This window comes from Daldinia caldariorum, assembly GCF_022478825.1.
Source record: "Daldinia caldariorum strain CBS 122874 unplaced genomic scaffold F4812scaffold_19, whole genome shotgun sequence".
NCBI classification, from domain to species: Eukaryota; Fungi; Ascomycota; class Sordariomycetes; order Xylariales; family Hypoxylaceae; genus Daldinia; species Daldinia caldariorum.
The window spans coordinates 391,955-405,736 of NW_025953055.1; the positions used below are offsets into that span (position 1 = coordinate 391,955).

At 45.4% G+C, this 13,782-nt stretch overlaps 4 protein-coding genes across 4 annotated transcripts; 1 reads left to right on the top strand and 3 right to left on the bottom strand.

Annotated features, from left to right (window-relative positions):
- Positions 1-144: 144 nt before the first annotated feature.
- F4812DRAFT_442662 (uncharacterized protein) lies at positions 145-1,162 on the bottom strand. The gene has a single exon (XM_047935323.1). The coding sequence runs from the start codon at positions 963-965 to the stop codon at positions 441-443; it is 525 nt and encodes a 174-aa protein (XP_047786874.1). The 5' UTR covers positions 966-1,162; the 3' UTR covers positions 145-440.
- Positions 1,163-5,311: 4,149 nt separating this feature from the next.
- F4812DRAFT_467147 (uncharacterized protein) lies at positions 5,312-5,800 on the bottom strand (the record flags this gene model as incomplete). The annotated part of the gene is made up of 1 exon (XM_047938612.1): positions 5,312-5,800. One exon carries the CDS (start codon positions 5,798-5,800, stop codon positions 5,393-5,395), a length of 408 nt encoding a protein of 135 aa, XP_047786875.1. The 3' UTR covers positions 5,312-5,392.
- Positions 5,801-8,620: 2,820 nt separating this feature from the next.
- Positions 8,621-9,313, bottom strand: F4812DRAFT_467151 (uncharacterized protein; the record flags this gene model as incomplete). The annotated part of the gene is made up of 2 exons (XM_047938613.1): positions 8,744-9,313; positions 8,621-8,680 (listed from the first exon to the last, which is right to left on the bottom strand). Exons 1-2 carry the CDS (start codon positions 9,221-9,223, stop codon positions 8,621-8,623), a joined length of 540 nt encoding a protein of 179 aa, XP_047786876.1. The 5' UTR covers positions 9,224-9,313.
- A 2,675-nt stretch (positions 9,314-11,988) lies between these two features.
- Positions 11,989-13,677, top strand: F4812DRAFT_467154 (glycoside hydrolase family 76 protein; the record flags this gene model as incomplete). Its single annotated transcript, XM_047938614.1, has 4 exons — positions 11,989-12,073; positions 12,131-12,187; positions 12,253-12,300; positions 12,357-13,677. The coding sequence occupies 4 exons, from the start codon at positions 11,989-11,991 to the stop codon at positions 13,550-13,552; spliced, it is 1,386 nt and encodes a 461-aa protein (XP_047786877.1). The 3' UTR covers positions 13,553-13,677.
- Between the last annotated feature and the right edge of the window lie 105 nt (positions 13,678-13,782).

The following is a 13,782-nucleotide window of genomic DNA, read 5'->3' on the forward strand; positions in this document are numbered from 1 at the left end:
TGTGTTCCCCAGCCCCTTGCCTCCTACCGGAACTCGGACCTGACAAGCTTAAGCTCCGAAAAGGGGGTTGGGAGATTATGGCTCTGGCAGCTTATACTTTCCATCCAAATCAATCATTATACCAAGCAATACTACCTGGAAGACAATTAAACGTGTAGACTTAAATAGGCAGATCACTAGTCGTTGCATCTCATTATCACGCAAGCCCTTTCACGCTCTTGGGAATTCACCATAATAGCAACAACCACCGAAGCTAGAAGAGTGCAATAGGCAATAGGCATTCCTTTGATTGGTTAAGTACATCGCACAATCAGATCCTCCGGCAAGTGTCGGACAACACCCCAGAATCTTCTCCTGGAGTATCTTCATCCGAAGAACGCCTGAATCCATACACAAACACTCCTCAGCGCAGCTTTCCCATCCAAGACCTCTTTCCCACCTCACGCTTCATCGAGTTTCCCTTCAATCTCCACGTCCGCTATCGGACACGTCGTAGAGTCGCCGACCTGGGAAGGCTCGACCAGGCACGCCCCGGGAGACGTGTTCCTCTCCAAAGCAGCGGACCCGGACGCCGAGTACGCCGTGGCGCCCTCCTCGCACGTCCAGGTGCTCCGGACGGCCAGCACGAGCGTCTCCATGTCGAGCCGGACGGTTGTGTTCAGCGCGCTCGCCCCGAAGTTCAGGCACGCGTGGGTCGACGCCGGGTCGTAGTCGACGACCTTGCCGTCCGCGCTCAGACGGTACTCCACGTCGCAAGCCGCCAACGTGTCCGTCGGCACGTGCCGCGCGAAGAGCTCGACCCGCCCGCTCTGCCCGCCCGGCCAGTCCGACGACGCCGCGTTCGTGAGCTTCCAGTTCGGCGTTGTTGTCGAGAGTTCGCTGCAGGAGGCTCGACGGACGTGGGAGGGGGCGGCTAGGGCTTGTCCCGCGAGGGGTAGTAGATAGAGAGCAACGTGTCCACGCATGTTGTATGTTTATGCCGATTTTTTTTTTTCTTTTCTTAGTCCGGTCTCGTAATGATGTTGTTTTGGAATTCGCAGAGGTTTACGTGAGGGAAGATTTGGGGATGCTTGATAATTCGAATCTATTCTCCAAGCTGCTAATTTAATACCTATTGGTCAGGATATGTGTCCAGGTCCATTTAGCCGTTATCCTTTGCTCGTTACATACGGCTTGCTTAACCGTTAGGCTGTATCCAAAGTAATATAAATACCGAAGCTTGATGCCAATTATATGCTACCTTATTATCGATCGCACTGCAACTGTAGACTTGGTATCCCTGTGATTGCCACGCTTTTTAGATGGGGTGTCTAATAATAACTCTGCGGAGAGATAATGTTGGCCTCTCCGTGCTTCGTTAAAAAGAAGTCTAGAACCTATGATATTCGCTATCGCAACATCCCCACGGCCAAATGGGAAGCCAAAGTACATTTGGCTAGTATCGACGATGTTTGGAGGTCTTCTTACATTCGGATTGGACTACCTGCCAAGACAGACTGGCCTTCCCACTAGCCCCTGGCGTTGGTGTCTCGTGAAATCAGTAGAGAATTTATGAATTTAAAATCGTTGGGAAAGAGCTGACTGCATCTGTATTGAGCTAGAAGATAGTAATATCGTACTTCGTAAGGTGGTGTTAGGACTTTTCTAACAATAGGGGTTAACTGTCATGAGATCTACGAAGTAAGGCATATTGTGCATATAATCTGAAGATTACCAGCATTCCTATCTGTCAAACCTCCACTTCAGACTTTCTTCTTCCTCTATCCTTAGAAACTGCACAGCATGCTCGTGCCGAGCGAGTTCGTCTCTTCGCGTCAGACCTTTTGATAATGAGATCGTCTTGCGCATATTATCGCCATCAACCCATGATACGACATTGAGGAAGTAGACAAGTGTCACAGATACTTCCGTGAGATACTGGCTCAGTTCTGGTGTATGGACTCCCTTTCGAGCGATCTAAATGCGTTGAGGCACTATCTCTTGATCGGCTAGCAGCCGAGAACTTCGTCGTACAGATTCGGATAATTTCTCTTACCGGCGCTTGGCCGTGCTCTCCTAGGGTTTCCACCCCATTGACGGCCGAAATCCAAGTTCTTGCGAGATTTCTTAAGAAACGCAAATACTGTCGGCTGTGATCGCTCATCACTTGTTGCCCGAGACTATTAGCAGAACCATACGGAAAATTAAGAATACAGTGGAGTGACAGACTAGGCAGTGGCATTGTTGGAACATACAACTGTCGTTCCCATAAATCCGTACCAATGATGTATGATCCCACTCGCCGTGTTTGTATTATTCGCTTCGCCTAATAATGAAGATCCTGACATTAGCGTTAAAACGTATGGCTATGCTTTTCTGTAAATTTGTCTATACTCTCCACACCAAGTTCCCTGGGTACCTAACCTTAGGTAGGTACATATTTTCATCAGATCGTTGGCAGGTGTCCCATAATGCTATCTAGGATCGGTCCGTATGCGTATGATTAAATATATATCCTCTTCCTTGAGAATGTGCGATGCGATTCTTAGTATATGTACGTGTCGTAGGAGCAACCCCTATTGGACGAACATTAGGATTGATTGAGCCGATAGCATTCATAAGCCCTCGAGAACTATTATTCTTAGAGAACTACCCAGAATTTATTGATTTATTTACCAACATTCAGACCACACCTCTTTAGCGTGTTGTGTGTTGTACGAGCTGCGGTATGAAAATTTAGTGAACTTCATTTCATAACACTCTTCAGAATAGGGGTAGGCCTAATCGCATAGCTTTCATGATTCTCATCCGGATCCACTAACATGCTTAAAAGACATTTCATATAGCCCACATAACCGTTGTCTATTTTTTTCGAATCGCCCTGTTTTGGTTTTCCCTGATTTTTATATTCCATTGCCCGCCCGTGGCCTTTTCACCAACCTGACCTGACCCAAATTTGCCCAAGATAGAGCCACTTATTACCTCAACCTAGAAGTTCACACATACCCACACCACACGCCATTCGACGCCAACACCAGTAATGGAGTCGTGATAGTTTCAATTGAATCCCCCAAACTCCCAGCAGTGAGGCTTCCTCGTACTTGAAATCTAGCCTACTTGCGGTCTTCGCTGCTCCTATCAGCTATCTCTATGTCGTCGATTTGGAACATAATATCGTCGTCTGGATCAAAGCTAACCATGGTAGTACCTCTACTTCTCTGTCCGCCGTCTTTGCGTCCAGTGGCGTCCTGCTGGCCTCGGGTTTGCTGAGGACTAACATTTCCCTTGGTCGCGGTGCTTTGAGTTATTTTTTCGCCACCAGACATCTTGGCTGAATACCACAAGTTCCGTTTGGATGTCTCGGACAGAAACCTTCTCAAGGGGGTGAGATGACGTTTCGGCTGACAATTTATCAAGCATGAGTAAGGATGTATAGCGTCTAGAGCATGGGTTTTTATGATTGTAAAAATTGAGATGCGGGGAGTGTGCACAGCTTTGCAAAATCTGAAGAGATATTGTAACGTCCATCATGGTACATGTGCTATTGGTCAGGGATTTATTTAATGATTCTAGTTATCCTGTGACCGCTCCAATTACGTATTGACTTCGCTCAAAGTTTTCATCGTATGATTGTGAGCCAAGCCATTCTGTTCGCGGGTTCCGTTTTATCTATTTAGGTATACTTTTCATTCTCAATTGGAAGTCATCAACGGAATCGCGTCATCTCATGACTATAAATCTACAATACCCCAGAGTCAATTATAGAGTTGAAGCTGCTTTACTCCACATATATTGTATCAAACTCCCGTACCTGACTATCCCTACTTAGATCACAAGGTAGCTCATGACCTCTTAGTGCCAAGCTTACATTATTGCGTGCAATACTTTAAAGTTGACTCATTATGTGCGCATTCTTTAGAAAAAGACTCCCTAAGTTAACTAATACTTTAAACAACGATACGCCTATTGTAACGATGGTATTAACAGGTTTGTTTTAACTCTTGTATTAGATAGACTCATACATACCGGGAAGCTCATTCCCTCTTTAGTGAAATTTTCGCGTTTAAAGCCAGTGGGTCTCTGGCTAAATACCTATTATGCTCGTACTGTATTATTTTAGCTACACCATTACCTAGCACGGACGGAGGTGGATATTTACAAAATTCACACCAAAAATAGCCATTTTGCTACTTAGGTTGTCACTTTGTGATATCTTTACCAATTAAATTTGTAAAAATACTTTTCCAACTCTAGCTTGTAGACATATGGTTCAATATATATTTTATGCATTAAGCATCTTGATGCACTTAGAATTGGTAACATTATCTTGGTTGAAAGTTGACTTATATTTAGTCTTCGGGAGTTCTTAGCTCACGGGAAACTTTCTATCGAAAAGAATGCCAACTCAAATTTGAAATGTCATAAATTCACCAATATTAAATCTTTTAACATTAATATGATATGAGATTCTAATTAACTCAAACTTCTCTGAACCAGAACAGAAAATACATTTTTACAAATTTTATTGGTAAAGTTATCGCAGAGTGACAAGTCCGAGTTTTGATCTAAGATGGGGGGTTGGGCCGGATAATTTTGGACATTTACTGTAAGTGTCCCTAAGCACCGCCCCACTTCCCCTTTTCCTGCTAGTTCCTAATACCAAGCTTGAAGTTCACACTTTATGAGAGAAAGGATGCGAAATGCAGCGAGGAGTCCTAAGACTGTTTAACTATCTAAAACATACGATAGCAAGTAGGCATCTAGATGTTGATGCTCATCATTGAGTTATAGGATTGCTTTCAAGGGCTGCAATAAAAGACTATCAAGTAACTGAGTCCCTTGAATAAGGTACCTAGGTACCTAAGACAATATCACGAAACCTAAAAGAGGCCGTGATGTGCTGGGGACCCAGAACATCTAGAGAGTTAGAGTTAGCTGCAAGGCTTTGTAAGGTACATGATAGCAGTCCTGACTAAGGAACTGTATAAGGGTGAGTGCTACTCGCTAGACAACCTGACTGTGACAGCCAATTTTGGGAGTAAATAACCATAACTCCTCCCATCTAAACAGCAAGTTCATCTACAGACACATAAATAGCCCAGAAAGCGTATATATTTGCAAGAAGCTGTCATGAGCAGCCCGCAGACTGTCGGGAGTCTTAGTTAGAGTTACTTGTGGAACAACGAAGGTGTTTCCCTTACCGTATGCTCTGCGGCGTAAGTGCCACCATAGAATACCATTGCATCCGCCAGGGCATAATGAACATATCACTCTTGCCAGGTATGCTCTGTGATGTATGTCATGTACAGAATGAGTATTAGGAACATGGTATGCAGTTTATTGCGGAGATCTCGTAACGCCTAGCTTTTTAACTTGACAGTAAACCCCTGATATACCTAAATTTCCTTATCATTCACAACTCTTGACTGAAGCTGAATTGGGCTTCGTTAGAAGCTGTGTATATGTCAAAAAGGTCGTCAAAATTTGACGACTCCCCCGATCTTTCTATCGGCCCCGTATCGTCAAGCTCCGCCTCAGCTTCGTCCTTGGCACTACTTCTAGTGTTGTATCTCCTCCGCTTATTAGGTATTGTTTTACTCTGACGATTAATTGGCTTTGGGGGAGTATTGGAGGTCCCCGGCTGGGACCCTTCCGCTGTAGTTTCTTCCACCACGAACCACCTTTGACGCTCGCATAGATCGTAAAAAGCCTTCTTAGCCGCTTGTTCGTCCTTAAATCCCAGTTCCTTTATTACCGCTCCCCAATTTACTGCCTTAGGTGTAAAGGAGTGGTAAGTAGCTTTAAAAACTACATCTGCCATTTTAGCATCTGTAGATGTCATAGTTGATTGCTTTCGAGGCATGCTACAAGAATATATGATTAGTATCATAAGAAGAACCCAGTGAGAAATGAAAGGGAAAACATACATGTAATTTATTATGAAGTGTAGAAGAAATAAAACAATATGATAAATAGGTAGTTGTAAGAAGCGGTTTAGTTGTAAAGTTCCTTGGAACATAAACGATGGACTGACTGGTAACTTGAGTCAATTATATAGGCAAACCGACCACACGGTGTATCCGGTCCTTTGAGTTGAGCGAGGTGCATCCTTACAGCCAACATCAGCGTTGGTACGGCATATGTGGCAATGTCCCTAAGAAAATTAAACTCTCTTTGCTTTTTTTGGAACTCCATGGCTTATCCCCCACACCCATACTCGCAGAGGTTCTAACATATTCTGTAAAATATGCAAAAGAATAATGAAACTCTATACCAGATGTAATATTTCTTTAGCACCCTCTATGTAAACACAAACATGCCTCAATTTGAAGCAATTTAAACTTGTTCCTAATTTCTAAGAACTAGAATTTTCATGAGTATTTTCCCTTACGACATAACTATTCCTACTTTCTATTATTTGGGGGTATGAAGATAGATTCCCGAGAACCTCTTCAACAGAGAGGAGGTTACCCCTATACTTGCATTTGTTAGTAGCAAAAGCTCAACGCCACAAGGTTACCGACCCCCGCGCAACGTATCACATTATTAACCATAAACTCTTTATGCCGAGCTTGCTGTACTACTTATACCATGCATCTACCTAGGTAAGAGGTATGTTACCCCCCATACATGAAGTACTTATGAGATAAGGCTGTAGTGCTTGAACTTCTTAATTTCTAGGACAATTTGCATGGAACGAACGTGTCCAACCGGAATCGACCCACCTTAATATATTTTATGTAGGTGTAAGCATAGGGCGTAATAGTAGGTTTGTTTAAAGTTGCAAAAGTTATATAGGACTTTTGCTATGGAACCCGGTATTTGGGGTTATTCATCTGCATATGATATCTTTTAAGCTGCTCACATAGGCACACTCGATCGTACATCGTTTAAAGTTGACATATCGCGTATCATCTAAAGTTATCTAACTAGACCGTTAAGCCTGGTAAATTCGCAAGATATGCTAGCATTACCCAATCATAAGAACAGGTGGCTATGGATATATGCCGAAAGTATCTTTCATTCTTAACGTTACATTCGGCATCTTGTACGCATACATAGCTCATTTAATACTACGGCATGGTACATGTATCATAGCTAAGTACGCTAAGTACGCTCGTAAAATACGTACCTTAGGTATGTTTAACAACCCCAACTAGAACTACTTACACACCAAGTACGAAAACCCTTCGTAATATAATAGCACAGTTTCAATACTTAAGCCTTGCTCTTGATAAACTTACTTGCGTTGTCAGTATGTAAGTAATTACACAGCTCCTTAGGTAGGTACCTATACTTTACCATAGGAAAAGTATCTAAGAGGCGACATTTTTAGATGAGACATCTAAGGAACCCCCCAAAGCAGACTTTAATATGTATAGCCAAGCCAAGTTGAGATTCCTTAGGTAGGCACGTATAAGCTAAGTCCTTTCCTTTCTGTATGGCTCTATCTCCCGGCTGCAGAAACATGTACGGAAAAAAAGCATTTCGAGGCGCTCATCATGCCGGAGGGGCGAGAAAGTCTGCCCCCCCCCACGGAATGATGTTACCGGCAAGCTGCGGGTATAGCAATTCTCGTTGGGGTTCTATGATGATAGGTAGCTAGGTGGTTGGGATAACACGATACGAAGAGAAACCAGGTTTCCTATCCATCTCAGGCAACTTAGGTTAGAATACAAGTGACCAATAATTTCAGAAGCTGTATACATGCATGGCACACTCAGCTCTTTCCTTCCAATGCAACTAGTACGACTTGTGACTCATACTGTTAGGATTCTAGACGATAGATCTCGAAAAACCGTAAGTCCTTAACGAAATAACGAAGTCCTTTCCCTATTCTCCTGCATGGGCAACGGGGCCGAAAGTGCCTTTCGTTGATTACCTATGTAGGCGGGCGAGCAATACTGAGTCCTAGAATTACCGCCACCACCGTAATTCGAAGATCATGAATGCGCGAGCCATAACTTTGGATCAGACGAATCAAGTTTTGAGGTAGAGCATCAGGCTACATTAGGTCTACGTAGGTATTTAGATGTTCAGGCGATTATTGGTCGTGGAAAGCCCTTTGAACATTCGCCATAAAGTGATATACTACGATTTCAAAGAGAGCTATCAGTTATCTTCCTAGGTAATCTATTGTTACTCTAGTGTGAAGGGTGGAGATAAGGCAAAGGAGTTGCCTTCAAGTACGAATGGACGCATATTAGAAAGACTTTGTGTTGTGTTATGGTCAGCTCTCCAGGAGCTATCCCTGCCCGAGTGGTCACTGATCACCGGGGTGTCTATGTAAACGATCTTTCGAACTTAGTTGAGACGGCTATCTTTTCATTCGAATATAATATTATATTTTCCCACTAGACATCCGTACTATATTTTACCTACGTAGCTGTTGAAGAGAACGTTACATGAATGGCATAGGCAGAAGGAACACTAGAAGAATGTCAGAGAGATCCCGTGATGTGCCTATGTCGTAGGTAGAGCAATCCTAGAGACAGTGGCAAGTATGTAGAGTGGTAATCTATTAGCGTGTGCCCTAGAAGCACCTTGGAGGGAGCTGCGTGCTTCTTGTACACTGCTATCTTAGCAGATCCATCACCAATACATTATAGACGGTCATACCCCTGACAAATCAGTAGTTATTCTATGTGTTTCCGCTTGTCTTGCCACTCTCTTGCGATGGCGTTGCGCGCTCCTTATACCCCTAATCCATACTAGCCTTAGACTATGTAAGCCAATAAACGGGCTCAGATACCCTTCTCATCACCACACAGTCTTCGGTTAGTCTGAACATTTCCTCTTCGTAGCGCACCTTCAGATAGCGGAAGATCTCCCACGCGCAAAATAGGCGGCGATTGAGGTGGAACGGTCCAGTCTTGGATTCATTCATGAAAAGGCGGTTACCAAGACAGTGTTCGTCGTAATAGATAATCTTAAAGACGCATCGGGCAGCATAGTCCGCCTTAGTGTACACGTAGCAGTCAGGACTCAAGGCACTAACTGAGAAGGCGAGGCTGTCCTGAATCTCACTTGGGAGCGGCGTGCGCGTAAATGGGTTATCGTTGAGGAAGTCTTCGACATATTCGTCAAAATGGGGTCGTACCGCGCCGGTTCCGAGGTATTGGTAGAGGTCATACTGCGAAGGAAATGGGTAACCAAGTGCGATATTAACTCGCTCTAATGAGCGGCTGTTGTTTATCCTATTGATCCTCTCGATCCTCTCCCTGTTTTGCGAAGATCTCGCCATTTGCACAGATTTGTGTCTAGTATGATGTAGTTGATATGTTTACCACCTACCTTAGGGAGGTGGCTAGGATCGACGTAGCCTGCCCTCCGCCTGGATCCAAGTTGTCATGTGCAACACCTACCCGCAAGGTCTATTCACCTGTTGCAGACCTTTGGCGCCGTCCAACTGTGAGGGCTGTTGGGAAGCTCGAATATAGCTGGGCTAGTTATGTTGAGGGTAAGCAAGAGGAGAACCACCTAGCCTGTTTAAAAGTCAAGCTCCCTTAGGTATCAGCAGTAAAAAGTTCATGCCAATGCAAGACCACTATGGGAGGAAATATCGAGTTGCAAATTATATAATACTGAAATACTAGGCACTCATTTAAATCCCATAGGTACTTCTTTAGCAGTTTCACAATCCTCATCTACGTTGAACAGCAGAATAACCTTGAATGATACTGATTTGATCGAAAACAAGTGAGCTTTACCTGTGCTTCAAAAGCGTTATTTTATTTCTTTCAGGACTTGAAAGGTTTCTTTTGCTTCAAGAATATTGTCTATGTAAAGGAAAAAGATTTTTTTTTTTTTTTTTTTTTTTACTCAACACTCAAGAATGAGCATGGGAGCCATGCGACGTGGCGCAAGCCACGTGGCTCATGAGTGGCACACTCTCAAGTAACCTATTATCTCTACTAAGCCCTTTGTTTGTCAGGAGAGTCAAAGAGTTACCATCCATTAGGATAGTAGTGCTAAGTCTTCTAACAGCTCGGTTTACAGTTAATGAGGTACCTGTTATAGAAAATGAGTCCCAACTAACCCCAGGATATGGCCTTAAACAATATAATTAGGAAAGAGTTGTACCTTTTATAAATGTGTTCTTGGTTGGTTCTTAAGGTCATATCGTCTAATGCTTACAAAGTCGCTCGGTCCCACTAAAACCCTGAGTTGTAAACAATATCCATGACAGACTACTATGTAAAGAGATTCCATAAAGCAAGTATCAAACAAAAACGACGCCGTAATTGCCAACTAGCAATTACGCCTTATACACTACGTGACAGCAAGTTCGTTATTCTCATTTATACGATTAAGTAAAGCGCCGGTTACAAGGGTCTTAGAAACTGCAAGTCCTTCACCATTTGATTCAATCAAGAGAGTATTTACTCTTTTAATATTTAGGTTAGGTACTCTTTCGACTTAACTTTTTTCCTCCAATGAGCTCTTTTCAGTTTACTGACTAGCACTTAAAAGTTAGTGGAAGTATTGTGGATTCTTCTAGTAACCCAGGTCTTTTTCATTCATCTCGATTCCACCAAATTGATAAGGGTGATGGACAATTAACAAGGTCTGCTAATGAAGCTTATGGAGACAAAAAAGAGGCTGTGAAAAGAGGGGCTGCAAGGGTTCGTAAACAAATATGGAATCTCCATCGTGTCTGGCGGCCTCGAGTTTTAAATGAGCAGCCCTACCAAAACCAATAACCCACTTCAGTTACTTAGTAATTTTATAATCAAATGAGCAGTAAATAATACACGAATTATATAGAAATAATTGTGAAAGTATATATTACTTATGCAATTTTTCTTATTTCTTGTTTACCTTTCTACGAATTTCTATGATTTTTTAAATTCAAAATAGTCAGTCTTATATATGCTGTTGTTTTTGTGGGTCAACTGCCTCATTTAATTTTCGCGCCTGCCAGCGTGTGTACTTTGCTGGTCGCAATATTAGCTGAGCACCCTCAGATCGTCTTTATAGCCTGAGATATTCCGAAATTTCAGAAGCTCGCGTTGGGGCATTGAGCAACAGTGGGATTTAAATAAAAGCAGTTGGGGATCCCTTTGGTCTTATGAGTAATATATATACATATTCTAATCTCTCTCTTCCTATTTCCGTTCCTGTATTGTATGTCGACGTTGTACCGCCGAGAGAGACACCGGATCAAGCGCGAAAACCACAAAAAACTACCCACAAAACGGCCTTAGGGATGGGGCGGCATGACGACAGGAAGAAGAGAAAAAAAAGCTTGTTTTTCCGATTCCCCTGACGATCCGCTTAGCCAAGCCTTAGTCTCCCCGTAATCAGACGTCTAAGATTAGACACAAAAAAGCTTGCCTGAACGGCTTTGTACCCTTCAACGTCGTTACGCGTCCCAGATGGCGTCACAGTGGACCTTTCCCCCCACGCGCGAGGTTACGAAGTCTACGAAACCCGCGATATGAACCAACCATTACCATTCGATGGCATGGCTCTAGCGTAACCCGCGGGGATACGTACCCTATACAACACCTGACACATCCCGTAATCCGTAGCTACTGTTGGAAATTACGCGGCAATGGTGACGATGTAATCTTTCATCCTAACAGAAAGGGGAAACTTCCCGCAACGAATGCTGCTGCTCTCATTTGGACGGTCTACCGAATTTATATCTAGCAATATTTAGTTAGACCAGTCCGAGGCCCACAGAAGCCGCGTCGATGAATCCGACAGGTGTGGGTTCCCCTTCGTAGCATGGGCTGCCGTCGCCGTAACCGCGTAGATTTGTACTATAGTAGTGTATGAATATCAGGATCTGCTAGATCCACAAGTTGTCGAAAGAGTCGTACCACTAGTACATGCCCTACTATGTACTCGTCGATCACTTCGGATTTCGACACATCAGCCCTTCAGGGAAGGTCCATTTTACCTCACCGTTCCCTTGTGTCTAACTACTCCTAAAACCCTAACTCATACATAGCTCCCTAGACATACACTTTGGACTTTACTTCCCTCCAAAGCGAGACCGCCATGTATTCCTTATCGATTCTAGTCGGCGCTCTAGGGTTGCTTCTCAACTCGGTGGCTGCTATCGATGTAGACTGGTCAAGTGATTGTAAGACGCTGCCGTAAAATTGTACGATACTGTCGTCCATAACTAACGCTCAAAAAGCCTCAATCAAGTCCGCTGCTAGCACGATCGCTTATGGCCTCGTCAAACATTATACAGGTGAGCCGGATCCGGATCACCGGGTTCCACCAACGAAGATAATACTAACAACCAACCTTTCGTAGGAAATAATACGGGCGATGTTCCCGGGAACTTACCTGATCCCTACTATTGTGCGTGCAGTTCACGTTGCCGAGCGATGCGGCCTCTCGACTGATAGAATCAACAGGGTGGGAAGCGGGCGCGATGTTCGGGGCGCTGATAGACTACGCGGCTTTTACGGGCGACACGACGTACGACGACATCACGTTCCAGGCGCTGCAGCACCAGGTCGGCGACGACGCGGACTTCATGCCCAAGAACCAGACCAAGTCCGAGGGTAACGACGACCAGGGCTTCTGGGCCATGGCCGCCATGACCGCGGCGGAGATGAACTTCACCAACCCGGACTCGGACAAGCCCCAGTGGCTAGCCCTCGTGCAGGCCGTGTACAACGAGTACGTCGGGCGCTGGGAGCCCGACACGTGCGGCGGCGGCATGCGCTGGCAGATCTACACGTTCAACAACGGGTACAACTACAAGAACTCGGTGTCGAACGGGTGCTTCTTCAACATCGCCGCGCGCCTGGCCAAGTACACGGGCAACGAGACGTACGCGGAGTGGGCGAACAAGATATTCGAGTGGGAGCAGTCGGTCCAGTTCATCAACGACGACTGGAACGTGCTCGACGGCGCGGGGAACGCCAACGACGAGAACTGCACCGAGATCAACGGCGCCCAGTTCACGTACAACGCGGGCCTGTTCCTGTACGGGACCGCGGCCATGTACAACCACACGAACGGCGCCGAGCCCTGGAAGACGCGCCTCGAGGGCCAGGCCAAGTCGGTCGCGAGCATATTCTTCCAGGACGGCATCCTGTGGGAGCCCAGCTGCGAGAAGACGCCCGCCAAGTGCGACACGGACCAGCAGGTGTTCAAGGGCCACCTGAGCCGCTGGATGGCGCTGACGTCGATCATCGCGCCCTTCACGGCCGAGACCTTCACGCCGCTGCTCAAGACGTCGGCCCAAGCCGCCGCCAAGGCGTGCACCGGCCCCGCGTCGTCGGACTACAAGGGCCCGGACGGCACGGCGTGCGGGTTCAGCTGGCTAGACAGCAGCTTCGACGGCATTACCGGCGTCGGCGAGCAGATGAACGCGATGCAGGCGGTTATGGCGCCTCTGGCCCACCTCGCGCAGGCGCCTTACACGTCCGAGAACGGGGGCTCGTCCCAGGGCAATCCGAACGCCGGCGCGCAAGATTCGAGTAAGATCGAGCAGCCGAGGACTATCACGACTGGGGATAAGGCGGGGGCGGGTATACTGACGGCTTTGGCTCTTGGTGGGTTAATGAGTGGGATGTGGTTTGTGTTGATGGATGAGAAGTAATTGGTAATTATGATGGTATTTCCTAGGTACATTTGTCTGGGGGGGCCAGGCGGAGGGATAAGGCGTTGGGAATCTTGGACTGGGTTCGTGGTATACGATACCTATTGGGATTTATACCGAGTGGCTGTTTGCTGTTTACTGCCATTGGATTGTTTGGTAGACATATGGGAGCAGATTCCATGGTATCTTCATACCATTTTTAGAGAGCTTTACCTATCATATTACATAGA

Coding starts and splice junctions, on each gene's coding strand:
- F4812DRAFT_442662 (XM_047935323.1), bottom strand. CDS start 965: ATGCGTGGACACGTTGCTCTCTATCTACTACCCCTCGCGGGACAAGCC.